Below are 25,615 nucleotides of genomic sequence, written 5' to 3'. Positions count from 1 at the left end.
GGAGGGAGCTGATTGGAGCGCTGCCTCGAAGCCGTCCAATCAGCTCCGTCCTCGCAGAGAGGGTGCGTTCAGGACTTGGTCTGTAGAGGGCGCTGTTTTGCAGGATTGCCCAGGCAGGCAGGCTGAGGCATTGGAGCGCCCTTCTCCCGGTGGGAATGTTAGACGGCAAGAGGCTCACGGAGGGACTGTGCAGACTTCGCTTAAACTCCGCGCTATGTCTTAAAAATCGGGGTCTCCGGGGCTGGAGGCAGGCATCATGAGCACCACCTCCGGTGAGTTACTTGGAGGAGGAAAAGTTCCTTTAACTATGTGAGCTGGGGAGAAAATACAGACCGGGTTTGGATAGACAATAGGAGGAAAGAGCTCTTCTGCCTCCCCTTCTTTGGAGTGTTTTCTTCAACTCCAGGAAGGAAAGAAGGAGGAGTGGGTTGAATCGCCGTCTAAACTTCCTCTTTCCTTCTCCCAGTCTTCCTTTCCCATCCCTTTCTTACCTTCTGAGTACCTGCAACTGCTTTCCCATGAATTGGGGTGCATCTGCATTGTAGTTTGGCAAAAACCTTTCCCCAAAACTCTTATTTTAAGTTTGCTAAAGATCCTTTCACACCCTTTTAGAGGCTTTCCCCCCCTGGAATCCAGTAAAATTCCTTGCCTGTTTTGCTAATCGCTGGAAGTAAACAAGGACTCCCCTCTCTCCCCCGTTTTCCTGCTTCAGGAATCCACCTCCCACTCTTTCCTTTCTTCCATCTTATCTGAGGAAATGAAGGGAAGTGCCCTTTAAAGCAGGCATGGGTATACTTGGGCCCTCCAGGTGTTTTGGACTCCAACTCCCATCATTCCTAACAGCCTCAGGCCCCTTCCTTTTCCCCCTCAGCCGCTTAAGCGGCTGAGGGGGAAAAGGAAGGGGCCTGAGGCTGTTAGGAATGGTGGGAGTTGGAGTCCAAAACACCTGGAGGGACCAAGTTACCCATGCCTGATGTAGATGCTCCCTTTGTCGTCTACCTGTATACTTTTTTGGCTCTACTCATTCAAATTGATGTAGATTTCGGTTATGTTTAGTGTACAGATAGGTAAGATGATGCCTGTTGCTGGTCTTGGTGTATTTTTTATGTTAATTTTGCTCTCTGCTATCAAATCAACCTTGATTAATAGTGACCCCATGAATGAAAGTCCTCCAAGTCAAGAACCCCCAAATAAACAAAATAAATAAATAAATAAAATAAATCTATCAGCCTGTGCAGGTTTTCCAGACTCAGGACCAATGCGGCTTCCTTGGTTGAGTCTATCCTCCTGGAATGTGGTCTTCCTCTTTCCTGCTGACCTCCCATCTAGTCTACATCGTGACCGACTCTGGGAGGTGGTAATCATCTCCATTTCTAAGCTGAAGAGCCAGCATTGTCTGTAGACACCTCCAAGGTCATGTGGCCAGCATGACTGCATGGAGCGCCATTACCTTCCCACCTATTGATCTACTGGGGTTGAATGAAAAGTAATGCCTCCACCTTCGTAACTCGTCAACAGATAGAAGTACTGGTATGCTGCAGGTACTGGCTTGTTCAATAGACTCTCCTCTACAGTTCAATTTTGGTGGGAAGCCTTAGCATTGAACGGTTGTGTTGGGTTTTTTATATATTAAATTTTTATTGTGTTATGAGTGATAATTACAACAAAAGTGAATGAGGTATTGAAATAGGATGATGAGAGAAAATAGATGGGAGGGGGAGTGGAGAGATAAGAGAGGGAATGGAAAGAGGAGGAGGTAAGAAGAGAAAAGAAAGCAAAAAAGGGGGTGAAGAAAATAGGGAGAAACAGCAGTGAGTGTGTGGCTTCCCATTGTCCTCCAAAGAAAGATGTTTTCGAGATGTTTGTCTTCTTTTTATCTTTCCCAGTTTGTCTTCTGCGATTCTTGTTTTTCATACGCCAGATAAATCTATTATGAGTGTTGTTCCACTATTTTGAATAAAGTCTTTGAAGCTTCAAAAGCTTGAATTGTTGTGTTGTTAAAGGGTAAAGTATGGAACCCTGCGCAGACGGTCGATCAATGCGATTTAAGCAATGTGCAATCATTGAATTATTGACAGCAAAAGGTGTCACCTCAACATCTTACTCGCCCAACAACGCACAGTACTCACATCAACAAAATCACCATAAATGGTTTGCATTCTGTGATGAATCTCCTTTGGGGTGACACCTTCTGCTGTGAAGAATTCAGTGACTGCACGTTGCTTAAGTCTCATTGACTGACCATCCGCGCAGGGTTCCATACTTCACATTTTAACAACACAACCATTCAATGCTATGGCTTCCTGCCATAATGGAACTGTAGAGGAGAGTCTACTGAACAAGCCAGTACCTGCCGCATACCAGTACTGCCATCTGTTGAGGTGTTATGAAGGTGGAGGCATTACTTTTCATTCAACCCTCGTACTCACATTTGCATGTGTTTGAACTGCTAGGTTGGCAGAAGCTAGGGCTAACAGCAGGAGCTCACTCTGCTCCCCAGATTCAAGTTCAGCAGCTCAGTGGTTTAACCCGCTGCACCACCAGGGGCTCTGACCTCCCATCTTACTATGTGTTTTCCCTAAGGAGTTATTTCTCGTCATTACCAAAGTACGATGATCTCAGTTTCGTCCTCTTGGATCCTTGGGAGAATTCAGGCTTGACCCTTTTCTTTTAGGTGGTCAACAGCATATTCTGTAAAAGACTGGTTCTTGTTTTGGCTTGATTCTGTTGTGAACATTTGCAGTTGCAGCCTCATATTTAATGAAATCTAGTTCAGGCGTTGATGATCAATACAAAAGATTTTTCACTATGAACCTATGTGGGGACTTTTTGTTGTTGTTGCTGTGACATGCTTTCTGTCATGCTGCTTGCTTTTTTTGTGTCAAGAGCGAAAAACTGCAGAAACTGCAAGTTGCTTCTGGTGTGAGAGAATTGACCGTCTGCAAGGACGTTGCCCAGGGGATGCCCGGATGATTTGATGTTTTTATCATCCTTGTGGGAGGCTTCTCTCATGTCCCCGTATGAGGAGCTGAAGCTGATAGAGGGAGCTCATCCGCCTCTCCCCGGATTCGAACCTGCGACCTGTCGGTCTTCAGTCCTGCCGGCACAGGGGTTTAACCCACTGCACCACTGGGGGCTCTGACATATATTTATATTTTGCCATGGTCCCTGTTAGGAAAAACAAAGTTAACTCTGTTTCAGATTTATAAAATGCTGATGGAAATGTACTATAGCAAATGCTGAATATTTTCTCCATAGGTCTTAATTATGTATTGAAATAGGCAATTAGAACATTTAAAATTGTTTTGAAGGCTGCTTTGATACCCATGTCAACTCAAAACTAAATTCCATTGAGGCCCCTTCCACACATCTGAATAAAATCCCACATATGTGGCAGTGTAGACTCAGATAACCCAATTCAAAGCAGATATTGTTGGATTTTTGTCTTAATATTCTGAGTTATATGGCTGTGTGGAAGGGCCCTGACTTTACACTCCATGCACATGACTGTATTTACAAGGGAATTCATCAAACCTTGGACTCAAGGTAGTTTGACTTTAGTTGTACTTAATAGACACTGAAAATTGTCTTGAAATTCATATTTGGATTAAATGTTTTCATAACATTTTACAGAAGTACAGCTAACCAACTTGAAAATAACTTTCGTAGTTGGAAGTAAGCTGCTTTGGTCTTGGATAACTGATTCCCATGTAAATGCAGTTGGCTAAGCTTGCAGCATTGACGAAAAACCTGCTGGACAGAATGTGCTGTCTTTGTATGCCACCTGAACAGTTTTGGTTAATTTATGTGCAAGCTATGCCAGTGGAAACTGATCTAACATACATAAGGCACAGCCTTGACTGTGTTACCTTGTTCTCTGAGGTCACTAAAGCAGCATCAAAATGAAAAATATATGGCAGGCTGAAAAATACATACAGAGTATTAAATTACCAGCAATGCACTAAATAACCTGATTTTAATATTTTGGTTTTTTAAAATCGATTGCTATTTTGTAGTACTGTTTGGTTTAGATCACTGTTTCTCAGCCTTCCTAATGCTGCGACCCCTTAATACAGTTCCTTGTGTTGTGGTGACCCCCAACCATAATATTATTTTCGTTGCTACTTCATAACTGCAATTTTGCTACTGTTATGAATTGTAATGTAAATATCTGATATGCAGGATGTATTTTCATTCACTGGACCAAATTTGGCACAAATACCTGATACACCCAAATTTGAATACTGGTGGGGTTGCGGAGAGGATTGATTTTGTCAGATGGGAGTTGTAGTTTCTGGGATTTATAATTAAATTACAATCAAAAAGCATTCTGAGCTTCACCAATGATGGAATTGAACCAAACTTGTCACACAGAACTCCAATGACCAACAGAAAATACTGGAAGGCTTTGGTGGGCATTGACCTTGAGTTTTGGAGTTGTAGTTTGCCTACATCCAGAGAGCATTGGGGAGTCAAACAATGATGGATCTGGACCAAACTAGGCATGAATACTCAATATACCCAAATGTGAACACTGGTGGAGTTTGGGGGAAATAGATCTTAACATTTAGGAGTTGTAGTTGCTGGGATTTATAGTTCACCTACAATCAAAGAGCATTTTGAACCCCATCAACGATAGAATTGGACCAAACTTCCCACACAGAACCCCCATGAACTAACAAAAAATACTATTTTTTCTGATGTTCTTTGGCACAAATACTCAATATGCCCAAATGTGAACAGTGGTGGAGTTTGAGGAAACTCTACATTGACATTTGGGAGTTGTAGTTGCTGGGTTGGCATCTGTTTCCAAAAAGGAAGAGAAGGACAGGCAGAGAGATCTTCAGCCTTCTCTGCCACAGAGGTTCCTTAGACCATCATTAATATACGTTTTCTGATGGTCTTTGGAGACCCCTCTGAAACCCCCTCCCGACCCCCGCCAGGGGTCCCAACCCCCAGGTTGAGAAACACTGCTTTAGATTGTATTGTCATATAGTTTATATCTGATCTATCTTTGTAAGTGAACAAGATGGACCCTAGAGTAGACATACTGTAGGCATTTATATGTGCTATATAAGCCAAGCACTATGAGTGCATATGTGCAGATACATATACAGACTGAGTATCCCTTATCCGAAATTTTTCATATTTCATATATGCTCTATACCAGACATGGGCAAACTTCGGTTCTCCAGGTGTTTTGGACTTCAACTCCCACAATTCCTAAAATCCCACCAGGAATTGTGGGAGCTGAAGTCCAAAACACCTGGAGGGCTGAAGTTTACCCATGCCAGGTCTATACCCAAGGCCTGGAGGTAATTTTCTACACAATATTTTAATAGTTTTCGGAACGAAGCAAAGTTTGTGTACACTGAACCATCAGAATGCAAAGATTTCACTATCTCAACCATCCATGTAGAATGCTTTGGATTTTGGAGCATTTTAAATTTCCGGAGAAGGCAAACTCTTCTGTACTACCCATTGTCTCTTTGTGAAGTTGTCCTGAGGCCAGGCAGTAAGACTTGAGCCAGACTTCTGAAACATAAGCATGTTATTCAGTTAAATTTTATTATATACAGAACTGACAGAGGAATATCTATATGAAATTGACCCTTAGAAACTGTTTCTCTCTCTGTATGTGGTAAAGTGTTGCCTACTGACAATGATATGGTTGTTGAAGTCTTGGTGATTTGTTTCTATGGCACCATTTTTAGAGCATATGAATCATTTGCAAAGGAATTGCCATGTTGGTCTGTTGGAGCAGAGTCCTGCATTTGCTATCACTTTTCTGGCCTTGATAGTTGAGTGTTGCTATGTTTTGTGATTGCACAGTATATCTCCAGAGCTGGTTGGGAACAGCCACAGAGTAAAGCAGCAACTATAATCCTTTGGGTGACATGTGAAGTGGTCCACCAAGGCATATGGCCATTTGGAATTTGAATCCATGCCCAGACCTGACCCTGATTTTCCATTGACCTATTGCAGTCTTTGTCCTTGTGAAGTTGCGATTGGATCTGCAACAGAAGTCGAGCTGGAGTGGGTGTCCTTATCAGTTCTCCTTTTGGTGACAGACAGCTTTACTATCTGACTGAGCTCTGGCCTTTGTAAACTGTCAGTAGGTCTTTGCAGCACACAGCAAAGATTTTGGATTTCCTGGAATTAGAGAAGGGTGAGGAACAGCAGGACTATAAACGTAAAAGTAGAGCTTGAAAATATTCAAGGTGTAACTTAGTTGCATTGGACTTGCAATGTAATGAGGAATAAGACAACTTGTCTTCTTTAGAGGTGTGATTATATTTTAGTTACTTCGACAGTTACATTGTACACAGGCCATCAGGCAGATGGACTTTGCACTACAGACCTGTCATAGCATTTTGACTTTAAAATGGGCTGAAAGGCCGAATATGATGGCCTTCCAAGTGTAGTGTCTTGGCGGTGGATACATAGGTGACTGTGGAGCACTATTTTGGAACGACATGTTTTTCCACAGTGAGGGCATCATTTTCCATTCGTGCCTTTTCCAATTCCACTGCACTGCTGGTCACAGCTGACCTCCAGCTAGAGCACTCAAGGGCCAGGGCTTCCCTGTTATTAGTGTCTATGCCACAGTTTTTAAGGTTAGCTGTAAGCCCATCTTTAAATCTCTTTTCCTGTCTACCAACATTCTGTTTTCCATTCTTGAGTTCAGAGTAGAGTAACTGCTTTGGGAGACGGTGGGCGGGCATTCGAACAACCTGGTCAGTCCAGCAGAGTTGATGGTGTAGGAGCATCGCTTCAGTGCTGGTGGTCTTTGCTTCTTACAGCACGCTGATATTTGTCCACTTGTCTTCCCAAGAGATTTTTTGGAGTCAACACTGATGGAATCATTCCAGGAATTGAGTGTGATGTCTCTAGACAGTCCACATTTTGCAGGCATATAGCAGGGTTGAGAGGACAATAGCTTTATAAACAAGCACCTTGGTATCCCTACAGATGTCCCGATCCTCAAACACTCTCTGCTTCAGGTTAGTGTAGTGGTCTGGGGTACAACTCTGGCATCCAGGATTCAGATCTCCACTCAGCCATGGAAGCCTTTGGATGGCCTTAGGCTAGTTGTGTTCTCTCAGCCTCAAAGGCAACTCCTTCTAAACAAATGTTGCCAAGTGTGACAGAAGGTATAGGAGGTATATATTGGTTGGTTTCTGAGTAAGAAGCAATATATAGTATGACCCTCATATCTACATGGATATGTACCTAAGTTCTGTGTGGATATGTGAAACCATAGATAATGTTCTTTTTATTTGGGCAAACAAACAGTGAAACTGTGAATAAGCTAAACTATGTACAGAATATTGGTTCTGTGGAAAGTGTCTCTCCAAAAGATGTTTCATCCCCAGTTCCTTTCTGGAAAGCAGGAACCCTTTAATTTTGGCTGGTGAAATGAAGGAAACTTGAGGTGTGGTATGGCCAAGAAGTGGATTTCTTTGTAAGAGTACAACTAGAACAGATAATAAAATAATGTTTGAGCCATATGGTTAGATGCCCCCTGATTCTTAATGTCTGGTATAGATCTGCCTTTCCAAGTCAGTACTTTGAAACTGACCCCTGTTCTAAAGATCTTTGTGGTTTTAGGATGGAAAAGTAAACCTGATTCCAGAAATCTGAATGCTCCTCACCTTTGTGAAGATTACCTATGTTAAGTCAATTGTTAAGTAATTTATGTAAATACCAGGGGATAGCCATGGTTGTTAGGCAATTGAACTTAACAACACCAGTGATCTTTTTCCATTTTAAAAGCCAAAGCAAACCTTTGTCTTAAAATAAGAAATGCCCATGTTTGTACAAAGCTGCTAACTTAGATTTTGGGGTGGAGCAAGGGATCAGGGAACCATTGTTCCTAGTCAGAAGCCTGCAAGGACAACCTAGTTTAGCAATCTTAACTCAGCTAAAAGTGATAGATAAATTATGTGGACCAGATGCTTTTTGGATTAGTTTTAGAGCTAAAGGGGATAAATAAATAAAAGGTATAAGAAAGCAACAAAAATAACAAAACTGAATACTTACAGCTATTCTTTCCCAACCAAATGTCCTCCAGATGTTTTGGATCACAATTCCTACAGATCCACACTGTGGGCGATGCTATTGGGTTGATGGAAGCCAAAGCCCAAAACAGCCAAAGACGTGATTAAAAACTAATGAATTAACTAAGTTATTAACAAAGTTGAAAATTTGCCAACAAAATTGTGAAATTTAAAGAATTTCTCAGGTTCTGATTTTAGAATTCACTTTATGTCAGAATTAAGTTATTAAATTAATGTGTGAAATAAGTACATGAATCTAAATGCCAAAGGGTCATGAACTATTCTCCTAGAAGTTCTACTCTAGCTTAGGACGTAAAATTAAAATTTATACTCATAAAGCCTTTGGCTCTTCCACATGCAGTCAGTTGGATAAAACTAGATAACATCTTGAGTGGCAGATGAAAACAATATACCTCATAACAAGAAGTATTAATGTACATGTACTGACAATTCAAGGTAAGAGTCATTTTTGACAAGGAGAGAGTTTTCCCAAAGGGTTTACATAAACACCAACCATTATACCAATGCCTGGAAACAGGAAAATACAATGAGGTGGAAAGGGGGGCAGATCTACTATTAGCTAGAGCAGTGGTTCCCAACCTTTGCTCTTCAAGGTGTTTTGGACTTCAGCTCCCACAGTTCCTAACAGCTGGTAAACTGGCTGGGATTTCTGGGAGACCCCAGAAATCCCAACAGGAGGACCAAAGGTTGGGACCCACTGAACTAGAGTAAGGGGCAACATGCAAGACCAAAATTGGAGATGTTGTGGGTAGAGAGGTAATAGTTTCAAACGATTGTGTTACTGTATCTTTTTTTTTACTGCCAAATAATGGAAAGCTGCTTGTGGGATTTTTCTGATTGAGGTGTCAAAATAACTTGACTAACCTTCAGTAATGTATACCTTAACTTTTGGGGTCTAAGACAGGGGAATAAGAACATTTGATGTTCAGTCTTTAGATGAAAATAGAAGAAGGGAAGGAGGTGTCTGAAAATAGTTCAGGTGGTGACATTAAAGATGTAAACAATGACATGAAAGGGTGTGGAAATGCAGACATCTTTATGTCTGAATGCATTCACTGTGCTTACCAATCCTAGACATCAAGGATGAAACTTTACGACTTTCCAGAAGCTTTGAATTTCCACGTCAAGAAGACTCTCCTGGTTTGGCCAGTGGAAAGACATTATGGAAGTTGTAGTAGAAATATATTCAGAGTACCAAATGTATTCCACCTTTATATGTAATGCCGTTGTGTAAATCTGTTTAATGGCTGAACACTTCCCCTGTTTTAATCTTTACTAGAGATACAAATCATTTCAAAATCCTTTGTGATGTGAGAAGCTACAAGGGCTTTGTTTCTCAAAGTCAACATTGCTGCAGAACCAGTATAGCATCTCAACACCTCATTTTGTAATATTGCTGCAGTGTTATTACTATTTCTGCCTATTGCATTGCTTATATAACAAGACTTAGAACGCACATTTAAGTAATCTACCAGATCCAAAGATTTAGGGGAGTTGAGAGGAATATCAAGGTGGAAATGTTGGAAAACCCGTTTGCTTGTTGGTTTTTGTGTCCAAATATTTTAGCATATTTTGCATATGCTAAAATCCATCACTGTTGATGAGATATTAGTGTAACATGCACATTTATTGCAAAAAAGGATGCACCAGTTACTTTCCATCATAATTAAAGAAATCTTATTAAATATGGTGTTATTGTCCAAAAACCTTGTTTTTTATTTTCTGGATAATAATTTCTGCCAGTTCAGTGAGACTTGTTCTCAATTCAAGTGTATGTGGTAAAGTTAAAGATACTGGAAGTGTCTTCCATTGAAACTGAATTGTGATGTTAGATTGGCAACCCATGTTTTAAAACTGTACTTCTGGGCATGCTTCTTAAGATTTCCATATACTGTCAAATAAACATACTTGGGATCAAACTGGAAGTTGGGGTATGTGCCTTTGTGGAATACATGTGCTGTTGTTTATCCATTCAGTTGTTTCCGACTCTTTCTGACTTAATGGACCAGCCCATGCCAGAGCTCCCTGTCAGCCGTGGCCACCCCCAGCTCCTTCAAGGTCAAGCTAGTCACTTCAAGGATACCATCCATCAATGTGGCACTTGGTCGGCCCCTCTTCCTTTTTCCTTCCATTTTACCCAGCATCATTATCTTCTCCAAGCTTTCCTGTCTTTTCATTATGGGGCCAAAGTACTTCATCTTTGCCTCTAATATACCTCCCTCCAGTGAGCAGTCGGGCTTTATTTTCTGGAGTATGGACTGGTTTGATCTTCTCATGGTCCAAGACACTCTCAGAACTTTCCTCCAACACCACAGTTCAAAAAACATCTATCTTCCTTCACTCAGTCTTCCTTATGGTCCAGCTCTCGCATCCAAAGGTTACTATGGGGAATACCATTGCTTTAACTATGCGGATCTTCATTGCCAGTATGATATCTCTACTCTTCACTATTTTATCGAGATTGGTCATTGCTTTCCTCCCAAGAAGTACGTAAATGTCTTCTGATTTCCTGGCTGCAGTCTGCGTCTGCAGTAATCTTTGCACCTAGAAATACAAAGTCTGCCACTGCCTCCATGTTTTCTCTCTCTATTTGCCAGTTATCAGTCCATCTGGTTGCCATAATCTTGGTTTTTTAATGTTTAACTGCAACCCATCTTGCAACCCAGAATGCATATACTGGGGCAAAAAATCAGAGTATTGTTGCATTTGTAAAACTGCAAACCTCATTTGTAGTGTTCAGTTCTTCCTGGGAATATATTCAGTTGTTTAAAATCTGGCAGTCTTCTTTAGCATGGCAAAAGATAAATGTAATGTATAATGGAGGTCATATTTCTGCCTATCAACCTCTCACTTTTTACAGTTTCAGTCTTTGAAAGACTAACAATTAGGCCAAAGGGTAATGTGCTCTTTAAAGCTATTAAAAGCTTTGCTTTTTTCTCGATTATGGTTGTACCATCGGGGTTAAACATGTTTATTCATCTCTTCCTTGTCTATTTTGAAGTTGTTTGATTTTCCTATTAGCTTTCAACATGATTTTAAATAGGATAAAGCAAGCCCCCTCTGTACAAATCTTGCCAAGAAAACTCCGTAATTAGGAATGCCATAAGTTGGAAACAACTTGAAAGCACACAACAACAACAACAACAAACTTTGTGGTGTTTTTATTTTAAGCTTATTTTCTAATTCTGTCCTTAGCAACTTTTCTCCCTTCTCTTTCCACTTAATTTTTCAAAGAGCCACTGTCCTGTTTTACGGGATGTTGTGAGTCATTTCCTTTTATGTTTGCATCAAACACTTGTGTACCTGAAAAAAATCACAGCCATTGTACAAACAATACATTAAGTGAGGAACTGTTGTTTGTAATGTGAGGCTATGAGCAGTTAGCAAAAAAAGTTTATATATATTTCGTAGGTTATCTCATTATGTACACACAGAACGGTTGTCATGAAACCATCCCAATGCAGGAATTTAAATAAGAATCCAAGAAAGCAGGTCAGTGGTCAGAGTTAAAGGGAGAGAGAACATCTGTTTGGGGTTGTGTATAACAAAGGATAGGAAACATCGCTTTTCTGGAAAGTGCAGAGACTGACGGCATGGCAGAAGGTTAGCAGCCTGCATTCAGTGGGGATTCTCTTTGTTTATGAAGACCTCCTGTTCAGAAGACTTATGGATAGTTTTAAAAGTGAGAGGATAATTTGACTTTCCTGACAGAACAAAGGTGTTTGAAGATGGGCAGATGGGTTCCAGTGTCAAACTCGACTAATTATAATGTGTGGCTGATTATATTGTATGTGGGATGTGCATTTCATAATAAGGAAAAGGAGAGGTGTCATCCTGGATGCAGTTGACTTGTCAGAGCGCTACACTGTGTTTGAGACTCCTGAAATTGGAGAAGGAGTATTGTGATTCTTCCACAAATGACATTGGTAACTCTTCCATAAAACCAACATAGAAATATGGTGGCTTGTTAACACATAATTGGAAAGCCTATGTCTCGGAACAAGGCACAGTTAAAATTAATTTATGTTTATTTATTTTTATGTTTATTTATATCCTGTCTTTTTCTTAGAATGTGGATCTAAGATTATAATGTATGCAATTTCTCAAGTCACTCCTGATGTGGAAAAAAAAATGCCTATCTCCATCAATGTGCTTGAGTTTAAGGTAAAGGTCAAGGTTGTCCCCTGACATTAAGTCCAGCCATGTCCGACTCTGGGGGTTGGTGTTCATCTCCATTTCTAAGCTGAAGAGCCGGTGTTGTCCGTAGACACCTCCAAGGTCATGTGGCCAGCATGACTGCATGGAGCGCTGTTACCTTCCCACTGGAGCGGTACCAATTGATCTACTCATATTTGCAAGTTTTCGAACTGCTAGGTTGGCAGAAGCTGGGGCTAACAACATGCCCCTTGGGTTTAGGGCAGGAGAATTTTTAATAATTTAATTAGTCTAGATAGGATTATCCCTCTCCCCACAAAGTTCCGAACTTTCTCTGTGGAAGACATAATACGAGCTAAATTTCAAAACTGTAAGGGCATTGATGGTCACTGATGATTTGATCATTCATTTAATAACATATGATGTCCACCAAAGCTTGATGGAGCTTCCCAAGAAGAATGAGAAATCAACTCCCTTCTACAATGCTAGACAGCATAATTGAGTCTTATAGGCCCGTCGCAAACTAGGTTCCTGCTGGAGAAAACCTTGCTAGCAAGTCCCTGACGTCATGAGCCTGCGCCTCTCTCCCCGCCCCTTTCTCCGCCCCTTTCTCTTTGCGAGCGTGGTTTTTCCTTTGCTAGGGCAGCATTGCCCGCATTTTCTCTCAGTTGAATTCTGCCAACTGAGAGAAAATGCGGGCAATGCTGCCCGAGCAAAGGAAAAACCACGCTCGCATGGAGAAAGGGGCAGAGAAAGGGGCGGGGAGAGAGGCGGAGTCTCGTGACGTCAGGGACATGCTAGCAAGGTTTTCTCTCGCAGGAACAGAGTTTGCGACGGGTCATAGACACCAGAAAAGACAGAGTGAAGAGTAGTCTAAGAACTTGTCTACATCGGCCTTCTCCCTGGTCATGTGGGCACCTCTGCTGGCATTAGCGACGGCTGCCCATGACGTCCAGAAGCTCTCTCTGAGTTCCTCAGTCATGACAGTGTCACTGTCCCAGTCCATCTTTTTTCCCCGGCACATGAACTCAGGAAAAAGGAAATTGTGGACAGCATTGGAGCCAGTCTGCTATCCACACTGTGCCCAAAGTGTAAAGTTTTCCTGGACTTTTGGTAAAACTCTGGAGAATTCCCTGACTTTACTAGTTAAGGGCTAAACTGGTTCATCCCAATTTACCTACTGCTAAGGACTAGAAGTCTCTGGTTATTGTGTGTACTTCTAGGAGTAACTCCTGGCCACTTTGTATTTTTGGGCTCATGTAAAAAAGCCCTTACACTGAGCTATGAGATTTATATGATGATAGTATGAGATAGTATGATGATAGTATGAGAAAGCTGCGGAGGGGCAGAAAAAGAGTTAGGACCTGAGGTCATGATCAGTTTTGCAACTGGTATGTTTCTGTACCCACCAGTCATCTCTGACTTAAAGAAGGAAATGGAGGGAGACCTGTAGCCTCAGAAGTTTAAACCCTTCTGGGTTTAAAAGCTTAGGAGTTTGGCTTACGTATACTCAAAGCAATTAAGAGAATGTTTTTGCAGGCTACCAAAAGTATCATGTTGCTCCTGCAGGCTCTCTCTTCCTCCCTCATCCCCAGCTTTACAGGGCATGTGTTCGACAGAATTTTCCTGGATGTTTGGAAAGGTTTAGGAAAAATGTTTAGGAAATACATGGATGTGTTTGGATTGCTTCCCAGTTTGCTATAGGACCAGAGGTTTATGCTGAAGATGAATGGCTGGGAAAGAGTAGGCTGGGAAAGTGAACACTCTCGAGAGATGGGTGAGGAATACCGTGTCTGAACTTGTTTGCCTTGTACATTAAGGAAACCACCGAGCTTGAAGCTGGAATGTTTGGGATGATGAAACCTCTTCAGGTTTGTCTGGTAGAAGATTGCAGGTTTTGCAAACTTTAGAAAAAATTGAGTGCCTAGGATCTTTAGATTCAACAAATTGAGATCACCCTCACTTACATCACATACTAGCTAGAAGTAACTATTCTGTTCATTTTGAGAATAGTTTTCCCCAGTCCCACAAAAAGAAGGGCATGGGAGATCTGCCTGGAAAATGTAACCCTTTTTAATCATGATTAAAAGAACCTGTTGCCAGCCAAGAACAAGTGGCTCTTAATTATAAGATAAGGTAGCTGGTGTTTGGTAAGAAGCCAAAGGATTACAAATGTACTTAGCATAATTTTAACACTGAGCATGTGAACACTTTCACATATTTAGGGGTATAGTCCCATGAATTGGAAATTGTTCCAATCAGCCATATTACTACTAGTGTAGCAGTAGTCATCATTGTTATAGTCTAGGTTGTACAGAACTTCTCCTATGATAAAGAAGGAGACATACTAAATCAACAGATAACTTTATATGTAGTATTTTAAATAGTTTTGTGGACGAAACTAAAATTGTGCTCACTGAACAATCAGAAAACAAAGGTGCTGCTTTATCAGCCACCCATGTGAATAATTGTAGAGCATTTCAGATTTTGAATTTCTGGGTAAAGGAAACTACCCATTGTGTGTTTATGACATTGTGCTGTGAGAAGGCAATTGATCCTTATAAATCACTATCTTATCTACCCACATAGACAATATTAGATTTTGGAGTATTTTGGAATTTGGAATTCTGGATAAGGGATGTTCAACTCGTAATTATTTCTAGATAGAAGTATTTGAAAGGGCTTTTTAGAAATCTGGGAGTCTTGAGATACACACACACACATCAGTACAGTTTATAGTTGCAGTTGGGAAAACCAGAAATACATACTATAACATTGAAATATCTTGCCATGGAAACCATCTGCTTTCACACTACTTATTACTCACCTATACATTGGGACATCTTTTTATCTTGCCAAAGTCTGGTTGTCTATGCCCACTGCACCTTGCCCTGATATTTCTGAGAACTAAAAGAGGAAATTATATTTTTTGGATTATACATCATAGAAACCATAATCTAGGGTGATTAATAGATGCTCAATGTTTATAAACCTTTAACAATGACAAAATTTTATTTATTTATGTATTGAATTGAATTTATAAACTTCAATTCTCCCCTAATGAGATAATGCATGTTTTTAAATAAGAAGAATGATTGAAATGGCTGTACATGAAATCTGAGTTTGAGATTTTGAATGCCTTGCCATTTTTTGATCTCCTAAAATTTAAGGTAAGCCTAAGATTCATTTTCTCTTTCTTCCTCTCCTCCTTTCTTTTAGAAGTCAAGAAGCCACCGGTGGCCCCCAAACCAAAATTTGTGATAGGACACAAAGTAGGTCCACCTCCTGTGGCACCCAAGCCAGATGTTGTCCTTGCAGATGTTTTACAAGCCACAAAGAAAACAAAGCCAGCAATTGCACCCAAACCAAAAGTTTTGAAATGCTCATCTGCTCCTGAGACTAAAGCTGCACCCTCATCTTTAAGAAACAATTCAAAAAGTTTAGAAGAACACAAAAGAGACTCTTCTGAATACTTGGTTCATTTGACTTACAAAAACGGAGCCCCAAGAGACAACACTGCTTATATTATATCCGTGTGTTCGTGCAATTTTGAATGCATCCATAAATTGGGGAATGGAGGAACTATATGCAAAAATCCATCCATTTTTGAACAGTTGGAAAACTTAGAGAATATTGATATAGGAGAACCACTATCATCTTTGAAACCTAGGATAATACTTGATAGTCATAATGAAAAGAATATAAATAAAAATAGGGTCGTCTTGAAGGCTAATCTACTGGAGGAGAAACTCAAAGACGTGTTAACACAAAGTGTTTTTCCTAATTGCAGCCATTTGAGGCAAAAGCCATTGAGTAAACTTGAAAAGGGCAATGTTAATTCTCATAACAGTGATGTTAAAATAGAATTTACAGACCTTGTCCCACCATCTGAAGATGTTGCAGTCAACACAAATAATATAAATTTAGATGGTGTTGAACCTGAAATGTGTCAAGTGCTGCCTTTGGGAGAAAACATGAATGGATGCTTCTCCTTGCCTGATCCTTCAACTTCAAACACTAGTGATTTGCAGACAAGCATTTCTTCCAAAGAGAGCAATGACATTTTAGCTTCATTTGGAACAAGTCCTGCTCCATCTGTGAAATCTCTCCCAGTTCCAAAACCCAGAAAGCTACGTACTCCGTGTCTGGTCCGCCAAGATGGCATGGATATCCCAGGAGAGAAAATAAAAGAAACCATTGTTTTGGAAAATGGTTCTTCTGAACTTTCCAGGTGTGCTGTTAAGAAGACCCCAAAAGTAAGTGTTCTTGCTCAAAGTGTTTCTTATAACAACCAAGAGCCTATGTTTTTGGGCAATAAATCTGAAATTGCTCTAGGCCTTGCTGGAAAAATGCTTCCAACAAGTGAACCTGGTGATTCCAAAGAGCTAAACCCAGAAAAACTCTCGCCTAAGATTCTACATAAAACTTCTTACCTGGTAGAAAATATTGAGCATTCTTTGGATCCTTACTCAACAAATCCTTCTGAAAATATAATGGATGGAGATAATAGCATGTTGGCTGCTCATGACAAAAATACTGACTTTGTGAGGTGTAGTAATCTTTCTATGAGCTTGCCTAAGCAACTCAAATTATCATGCAATCAGCATTTGCCTGCCTTTGAGAGCCTTGATGGTTCTGCACAAAAGAAGGAAGATAAAGACGCTCACGTAAAAGGTGAAAGTTCACCCAAAACTGTTCCTAAAAAACCTCAAAGGCATAGCATCCCTGCAGCTGGACTGCTGAAAAAAGCTGCTTCTGAGGAACTGCTGGAGAGAAGTACTTATGGGGAAGGACATTCAGAGACTCCGCCGGAAGGATCTCGTATCAGGCATTTGTCAGCCAAAGAACAACGTTCACTGCTATCCTGTGATGCACCAAAACCAGCTTTGGAAAAACCTGTTTGGAAATTACCTCACCCTATTCTTCCGTTTCCAATCAATCCAGAAGCCTTAAAAAACACTAAGAATGCAAAAAACTCTGAGCATACAAGTGCTGTGACAAAGCCTCGGGCCAAATCCCTGTCATCTGTAGATATGGACAGAATACATAAACCCCCCAAAGATCCTCAAAAGAAAAACACACTGAAAAAATTCCTAAACATGAAGCTTTCTATATCTATAATGAAAACTGACTTCCATAAATTTCTGACTAAGAGTAGCCAACCTGTAGATAATTCCACTGTTGCTTTCTCTAGCCAGGAAGAACCTGGAAAAAACCAGAATGTGACTAGAATGACAAACGGAAGGAAAATGAAATCTCCCAAAGTACATTCTGCAGAAATGGGTAGCCTAGCTTCAGAAAAGGGAAAACAAAAGCCCAGGGGTCAGAATGACACCACAAGCTGTCAACGCTCAAAGTCATTCGATGAACAGGTCATTGCATCCCAAGGACATTTGAATTCCCTTGCAAATGACTACATACCAGAATATGAAAACATGAGCCATTACGAAGAAATCCCAGAATATGAAAACTTGCCTTTTGTAGCCATTGATAAGAATCCATGTTTTAAATGGCAGCGTTCTAACACTGCTGAAGACCAGGATGCTGATTTATATGAAGCGCAGGACCTGTATGAACCCACAAGGAACTGCTCAGAGTTCAGCAGGTAAGATTCTAAGAAGCCGGGGAACATGAAACAATAAGTGTGGAATATTGCTGCCAATTTACACCTTAGGCTTATCTATGGTCTTGCTATGATCTTCATTTAAAAACTTTGGACTGAATCTATGACATTGTCCTTGTTCCTTTACTGGATCGATGTCCATCTTGGGCCGAGATACATACCATATATATTCAAGTATAAGCTGACCCGAATATAAGCTGAGGCACTTAATGTTACCACAAAAAACTTATTGACTCTAGAATAAGCCGAGGGTGGGAAATGCAGCAGCTACTGGTAAATTTCAAAATAAAAATAGATATTAATAAAATTACATTCATTGGGGCATCAGTAGGTTAAATGTTTTTGAATATTTAAATCAAACTAATTTAACATAAGACTGTCCAATTCTGATTAAATCATTATTCTAACTTTTTAAAATGTAAATGTGCTTATGTATCCTAATAATCACCATAGTTTATTTTAACTATACATTTTGGGGGAAATGCTGTGTGTATATGAATAAGGAAAAGTGGGAAAGACTGCGCCAAGAGAGGAGGAGAGGAAGACATGCGCTGTGCCAAAAGAAGAGGAGAGGAAGGTGCGCACTGCACAAGAGCAGAGAGGAAGGACAGCTGGGTTGCTCTGTGGAGAGGTGAGGGTCCTGGCAAGAAGGTAATAAGCCCTTCCTTTAGCCCCACGCCTTCCCACCAGGACCCTCACCTGAGTATAAGCCGAGGGGGGCTTTTTCAGCCTAAAAAAGGGCTGAAAAACTTGGCTTATACTCGAGTATATACAGTACTTATAGCAGAAGTACCATAAAAGGATAACAAATTAGAACTGAATTTTACCAAGTGAATGATTTTACCAAATGAATAATTTTGATGTTCTTTTCCTTTTAAAGTGCCATGTACAGTGATACCACATGACATTATCAATAACAATAATAATGGAGAAGGACTCATTCCACACTTTTATGGACTGTAATATATGAATGATATCTACCAATATTGTTGACTATACAAGCTTAGGAAGACAATTAATAGACCCAATTATTTTGAGTCTTTGTCCCTAAAGTTCCAAACATCTGCAGTTAAATGCTTTCCTTGATATTTCTTTTATATTCTGCTGAATGTTTTTAAATTGACAAAGTTTATTCAGGCCAAGATATGTTGCTGAATAAGGAGCTGTACACCCAACACCAAAATATTGTAGGTTATTTTGGTTGGGATTTTTCTTTCAAGTTTACACATTTCTCAAGAAGTGAAATGTAAAACTCTGCCCATTGAAAAATCAGTTTTATGGACCTATTGATCCATTATCTTAGCCAAGACTATAATGATTGTTTATAAACTATTTCTCTGTATTAAGGAGAGTCATACAATCCCTTCCTTGCAGACTTACAGGATACAAACTTTGGGAAGGCTCTTTACAGAATGAAATAGTGTAAGAAATTCTATATACATTATTTTTGGGAAGTTTTTCTTCAAATTAATAAATGAATGACCTCTTGGTAAAGACATGCAAAAGTGTTTTTGATTACAGGAATTAATTCCTTTCAAATATGTCCTGACATAGCCATTTCACATGGCAACTAATATAACTTGGGAAGGCTATATGGAATCTATAAAGCACTTTAGTGTGGAATACACTATATATCCAAAAGAGAACCAAAAATCCCCTTTTCCATATACTTAGGTAGAGCAGTGTATTATCGCATTATTACAGAAGAGCATTTTATGTTAGAGCAGAAAGTTAAACAAAATCTAAATGTCTTATTTGTTTGCAATGGAATAGCTTTTTCTTGAATGTTATTTTTATCATTAGTTGGTCAGAAAATACAAATTGATATTATGCATTTTCAAATGAAATTTTGTGAAAACCTTGTTTAGAAAACTGCTTATATACAAAATCAGTTTCTATTTGTAACTGCACAGGTTGTGAGAGCTATTTCACCCCCCCCCCCCCAGTGCCAGTCAAGTGCGCCGCACCAGTAAGGTTTAAAAAAGAATGTCTTTTTATTTCCAGCTGCCATTTTGTCAGATTTGGGAGCAATTTTGGGGTTTTGTGGTGTTTTGGGAGGTTTGCGGGATTCTACAGGCCATAGGGAAGAACACTGTCATTTAAAGTTGTTTTTGGATTTAAAAAATTGAGGGCTAGAAAGACACCTGTTACCCTGAATGGCACAATGGGTTAAACTCTTGTGACTGCTGACTGAAAGGTCAGCGGTTCGAATCCGGGGAGCTGGGTGAGCTCCCATCTGTCAGCGCCAGCTTCTTAGGCAAGGACATGAGAAAAGCCTCCCACAGGATGGTAAAACATCTGAGTGTCCCCTGGCCAATGTCCTTGCAGACAGCCAATTCTCTCACACCAGAAACGTCTTGCAGTTTCTCAAGTTTCTCCACTTTCTTAAAGAATTTCTAACCATCTTAGATATGGAAGTGATTTCTCTGCAGGACAAAGAAGGAAATAGTGAGAAGTCAATGTTTAGGAATACATGTATTCTAAAATCATCACCACCATCAATTATTATTTATTTACAAAGTGCCGTCAATGTATATGGTACTTCAAATGTATGTTTAAGCTCCAATAATGTGTACATTTACATAATGGAAGTAAATCTATTGACTTAAGTATTGTTTACATATCAATGTTTTCCTGAAGCAGTTAATGCACTCAGTTTCTTGCTGTTGAAGTGGTACAAACTGGAATATTTCTGGATGAGCAATACACCAAATGGTAAAATGACCCTTGTACCGTACCATTTCAGTGTTGGGGCAGGGCTGGATGATTGAATTATGTGCTGTGCTAAAACTGAAACTCAGATTTCCTGCAAACACAAAGTCACCTAGCCTATTCTCAGGTATGCTAGTTTTCTCTGTATTAAGGAGAGTCATACAATCCCTTCCTTGCAGACTTACAGGATACAAACCACAAAGAGCCTTTGTGTCATGGTGATAAATTTGTCTGAAGGAAATCTCTACAAAATTCAGGGCTAAGGTCAAGATGTTTCAACTAGATAGAATCCTTCATCACCGAGTAACTCAATAGTTCTGAAGATTAAGTTCCCGGGGGGAAAAACAGGATATGAGTTGACATATTCTTCACTAAGAAGATGGATGTGTTCAAGGCAAGAATGGTGCAGCATCTCTATCACATTGAAATGCCCTAATATGACCAAGAGAGTCAGTGTAATATAGTGATTTGAGCATTAGACTATGACTCTGGAGAGGTAGTGGTAGAGGTAGAGGATTCCCTTGACATTAAGTCTAGTCATGTCCGACCCTGGGGGTGGTGCTCATTTCAATTTCTAAGCTGAAGAGCCAGTGTTGTCTGTAGACACCTCCAAGGTCATGTGGCCAGCATGACTGTATGGTGTACCGTTACCTTCCCATAGAAGCAGTACCTATTGATCTACTCACATTTGCATGCTTTTGTACTGGTAGGTTGGCAGAAGCTGATGCTAACAGCATGAGCTCATACCACTCCCCGGATTCGAACCACCAACCTTTCAGTCAGCAAGTTCAGCAGCTCAGTGGCTTAACCCGCTGCACCACCATGGGGAGACTCTGGAAACCAGGGTTCAAATTCTTACTTAGCCATGGAAACCCCTTTGGTGACCTTAGGCAAGTCATACTATCTTGACTGGAGAGAAAGGCAAACTGAACAAATCTTGCCACAAAAAATCAATGATAGATTTGTCTTAGGGTTGCCATAAGTGGGAAACAACTTGAAGACACACAACCACAATGTTAGCAAGAGTTGACAAAAACCCTGTTAGGACTCGTTTCCCTTGTTGCTGTTGCCTCTTTCACTGACTAAATACAGCAACATGAGAATGACTTAGGCAAGTTTGCACATGAGTTATTCCCAGATTCATCTCCACATATGTATAATTCTAGACAGCTGGGTTTTATGTTTATCTAATAGAAGGTTAGCCAAGTGTTGGAGTGAAGATAGCAAACATGTAATTTCCACCTCTTCCTTTCATTACATTTTTGGTATGACATCTTGTATTACTGGAATAAAATCGAGGATTCTTTGTAGCATTTGCATATTATATTTCTGACTGTCCCAGCATCCATAACTTGTTTGGAAAACAGAGTCATGTGAATTATGGGTCCTTCAATTGTTGTTGGGAAGGGTTGTCATACATTGTACAAACAATTGAGGGACTGATAGGCTTTTGCTAGATTCAAAAACACAAATGTTTACAAGTCCTAAACTAAATGCAACATTGCTAACAACTTCAGTCAAACTTCTTCCCCCTGTTCCCTTCAGCCAGATGCTCCGCTTGAAAACTAAGATTTCCTTTCCAGAGATGGGATGCTACTGTTAAATGCTGCTCTTTCTTAATACAGTAGAGTCTCGCTTATCCAACCTTTGCGCATCCAATGTTCTGTATTATCCAACACAGTCTGTCTCCTGCCTGAATCCACAGCTGTTTCAATACACTGTGATGTTTTGGTGCGGAATTTGTAAATACAGTAATTACTACATAATGTTACCATGTATTGAACTACTTTTTCTGTTGATTTGTTGTAAAACATGTTTTGGTGCTTAATTTGTAAAATCATAATGTAATTTGATGTTTAATAAGCTTTTCCTTTATCCCTCTTTATTGTTCAACAGTTTTGCTTATCCAGCATTCTGCCAGCCCATTTATGTTGGTTAAGCAACACTCTACTGTACATTAAATTACAATTGCCTTTTCTGGAGAGATAGTTTCATGCTAGTTGTGCTTGGTGTGCTAATAAAAGAAAACATCAGGAATGCCTGTTTCCCATGCTTGTTTCTAGCTGCTATATTAAACTTTGCAAGCCAGAGAATGTCTAAACAAGCCAGCCTAATATGTGCCTCCGTGAATTGGATTTCCTACAGTGTAGCTTTAGTCAAGAAACTGCTGCTTCATACTCTGTAATTCAGGGATTAGTAACTGCTTGGGGCATGAGCAAGAGAAAATTGGTGATTTTGGGAGACATCTGTGACTAAAAATAGTAGTCCCACTAGTGCTACTTTACCCACCTCTTCTGCAACTGGGCATACCTTTCATATTGATTTATAGTATGGGTGTCTCTCATACTTTGTTTGCCTTTCTTTGTTTATTTTATCTTTCTTGCTATTAAAAAAAGATAGCATTGTGGAGAAGGGATAAGAACAATGTACTTTTTGCCAGGAAGGGAAATCACTAGCTTGTGAGTCGATAAGTTACTAGGTTAGCAAAACTATTTGGAGACTGGGGGCATATATTTCCAGCTGTGGTCCACACCTTCCCAGGCAAACTCAAATGCCTTCATTTTCCTTTGCAATTCCTTTCAAAATGTTATGCCACTTTCTGTCTTTATTTTGAGAGGAGCTGCAGAAGAAGGTGCCAGTATTTGGGTGGGATAGTACAGAGAATAGAGCAAAGTATATTGGCATTTTCACATATTTGTGTCGTATTTCTGTATGGTTCAGGGGCAACAAATGTTTGAAATTTTTTCTGATTTGAGGAAGGTTGGGAAGCTTTGGAGGATTAAAAAATTGTGTTTCTCTCCATGATGCCCCAAAAACCATATCTTCATACCATGTAACTATTTAAAGCTGCCTTGATTCCCAGTCAGGGAGCAGACAGGATATAAATAAAATGATAGATGGATTTAAATTGGCTGTACCACCTTAAACATTCCACTTTTATTTCTTGAACTATGCACACCATATAGAAACAACAGTGAACCTTTGTTATTACATACTAAGTATGTAATAACATACTTATTAAACTGTCCTCATAATTTTAGGATGTCTTCATTTGTACTGAGGGAATGTATTTTAGTAAGATATGTGACCATGTAGGCTTTTGATGCTTAGATTTCTCTCAAGATAGATAGATAGATAGAGTTAGTGTTGGTTCTTGGTGCTGACAGTAAAATATAATCCTAGTGGATAAGCATAGACAAAAGTCCAGCTCAAGTGTTCACATTTTTCTTTTTATAATAATACACAAGGAAGGAGGACGTGCACAAGCATGTTGGTCTACCTCTGTCTCCTGTTTGTGTTGCCCTTGTTATGTTGAGGCTAGACGGCTGAAATGAAAAAGTATTCTTCTCATATAGGCTGTCAGCGTAATTTTGCATGTTGTTATAAAATGGAATTTGAGCACCTGAACAAAGCTTAAGTGTCCTCAGGCAATGTAGTACTTGCGTTTACTCACACAACTTCTGATTGTATGCTGCACTATGCCTGGGCAAAACTATACCAGGCTTTGCATATATTTAGGGAGCTTACATGTGTGTGTGTGTGTGTGTGTAAATATATATGTTTGTGTTCTTTAAGACATTTTGTTTCAGATAGCTTTGTCACAAATAACTTTTGGTTAATGTATTGTTGAAGGCGTTCATGGCTGGAATCACTGGGTTGTAAGTTTTGCAGACTGTCTGGCTGTGTTCCAGAAGCATTCTCTCCTGATGTTTTGCCTGCATTTATGGCAGGCATTCTCAGAGGTTATGAGGTCTCACAATCTCTGTGGATGCCTGTCATAGATACAGGCGAAATGTCAGGAGATAATGCTTCTGGAACAGAAAACACATAACAACCCAACTTTTGGTTAGCAGTCTTTCACCCACAATTTGGATATGTTAATTTAGAAAAAAAATGCTTAGTTATAATCAAAATTAAATAAATTATATATTTATTTTATCAACCACATCTTCATTTTAAGAAGCATTCATGCTACATGATTATTTTTGCATATTTTAGATGTACAATATTTAGCATAAATTTGGAAGACAGAATATTGAAACACGTTTATTCAACAAGGAAAAATATGCCAACTTCTAGGGAATCCAGACTTGTGAAAATTCTCATAATTCTGCTGTTAAGAAAAGGGGAGGGGAAATCTATAAAACATTCAATTTACAAAGCAGTGTAATATACTTTGCCAAGTAAAGTGAAATGAAAGGGCCTTGTTGTTAATACACTAAACTAAAGTACTTCTATACTGGCAGGCTCTCTGAAAGAAACATCTACTAAATTCTTAAATTTAGCTAAATTGGATTACGGGGAAATCTACTGCAACTATGTAGAAAGTTTGCCCTAATATTGTTGTTATTGTGCAGAGTGCTGAAATCGAGAACTACTTGTTAAGGAGCTTATTCAACAGTTTATTCAAACAGTACACTATTAATGTCTTTGGGAATAAGTAATGACAAGAAACAAATGAATCGTACTGCATATGCACTGTTCTTATCTGTTGGGCATAAGAATAAACTTCTTAATGTTTAACATCAGAATTTAAAGACAAAGGCAAAGGATATGCATTGATAGAACCAATATTTTACTGGAATTGTTTGCATCTCTCCGGGATGTAAATGATAGGCCCTTGACACTCTTGAGAGAGTATCCAATTAAATTAAATAAACATGCATGGGACCTAACTGTTCACCTGCTGTTGTTAAATTAGCCAATGGTTACTTCTTTGCAAATCATGCAGGAATAGTTTCCTAAGTCTGGAGCATAAAGTTTACACATAGTTCCTATCCACAGCTATTGATACAGTGAAATATTAGTCATGCTAACATCTACATGCTAGACCACTGAACCATATTGGACTTGGAAAAACAGCAACAAAGCTTTATATATATTCCGCCCTTCTCCCTGAGGGAACTCAGAGTGTATTACAGTATATATAAACAGACACAGACAAACATCCAGTGCATTGTTATATGATATACGATGAGACACAAATGCACAGGCAAAGGCTTCTTTCATTTCCAGCTCTGGAGGTAGTGCTCATCTCCGGCTC

The 25,615-nt window shown here is 39.6% G+C and overlaps 1 protein-coding gene across 1 annotated transcript in view; it reads left to right on the top strand.

Annotated features, from left to right (window-relative positions):
- Positions 1–105: 105 nt before the first annotated feature.
- The window catches only part of FGD6 (FYVE, RhoGEF and PH domain containing 6), a 72,540-nt gene continuing 47,030 nt past the window's right edge, over positions 106–25,615 (top strand). The window contains exons 1-2 of the mRNA XM_060777302.2: positions 106–272; positions 15,456–17,841. Of these exons, the coding sequence (XP_060633285.2) occupies positions 257–272; positions 15,456–17,841 (2,402 nt within the window). The 5' untranslated portion in view covers positions 106–256. The remainder of the gene's footprint in view (positions 273–15,455; positions 17,842–25,615) is intronic.

This window comes from Anolis sagrei, chromosome 5 (assembly GCF_037176765.1).
Source record: "Anolis sagrei isolate rAnoSag1 chromosome 5, rAnoSag1.mat, whole genome shotgun sequence".
NCBI lineage: Eukaryota > Metazoa > Chordata > Lepidosauria > Squamata > Dactyloidae > Anolis > Anolis sagrei.
The sequence above is the reverse complement of the archived record's forward strand: the minus strand, read 5'-3'. Positions and strand labels throughout refer to the sequence as shown.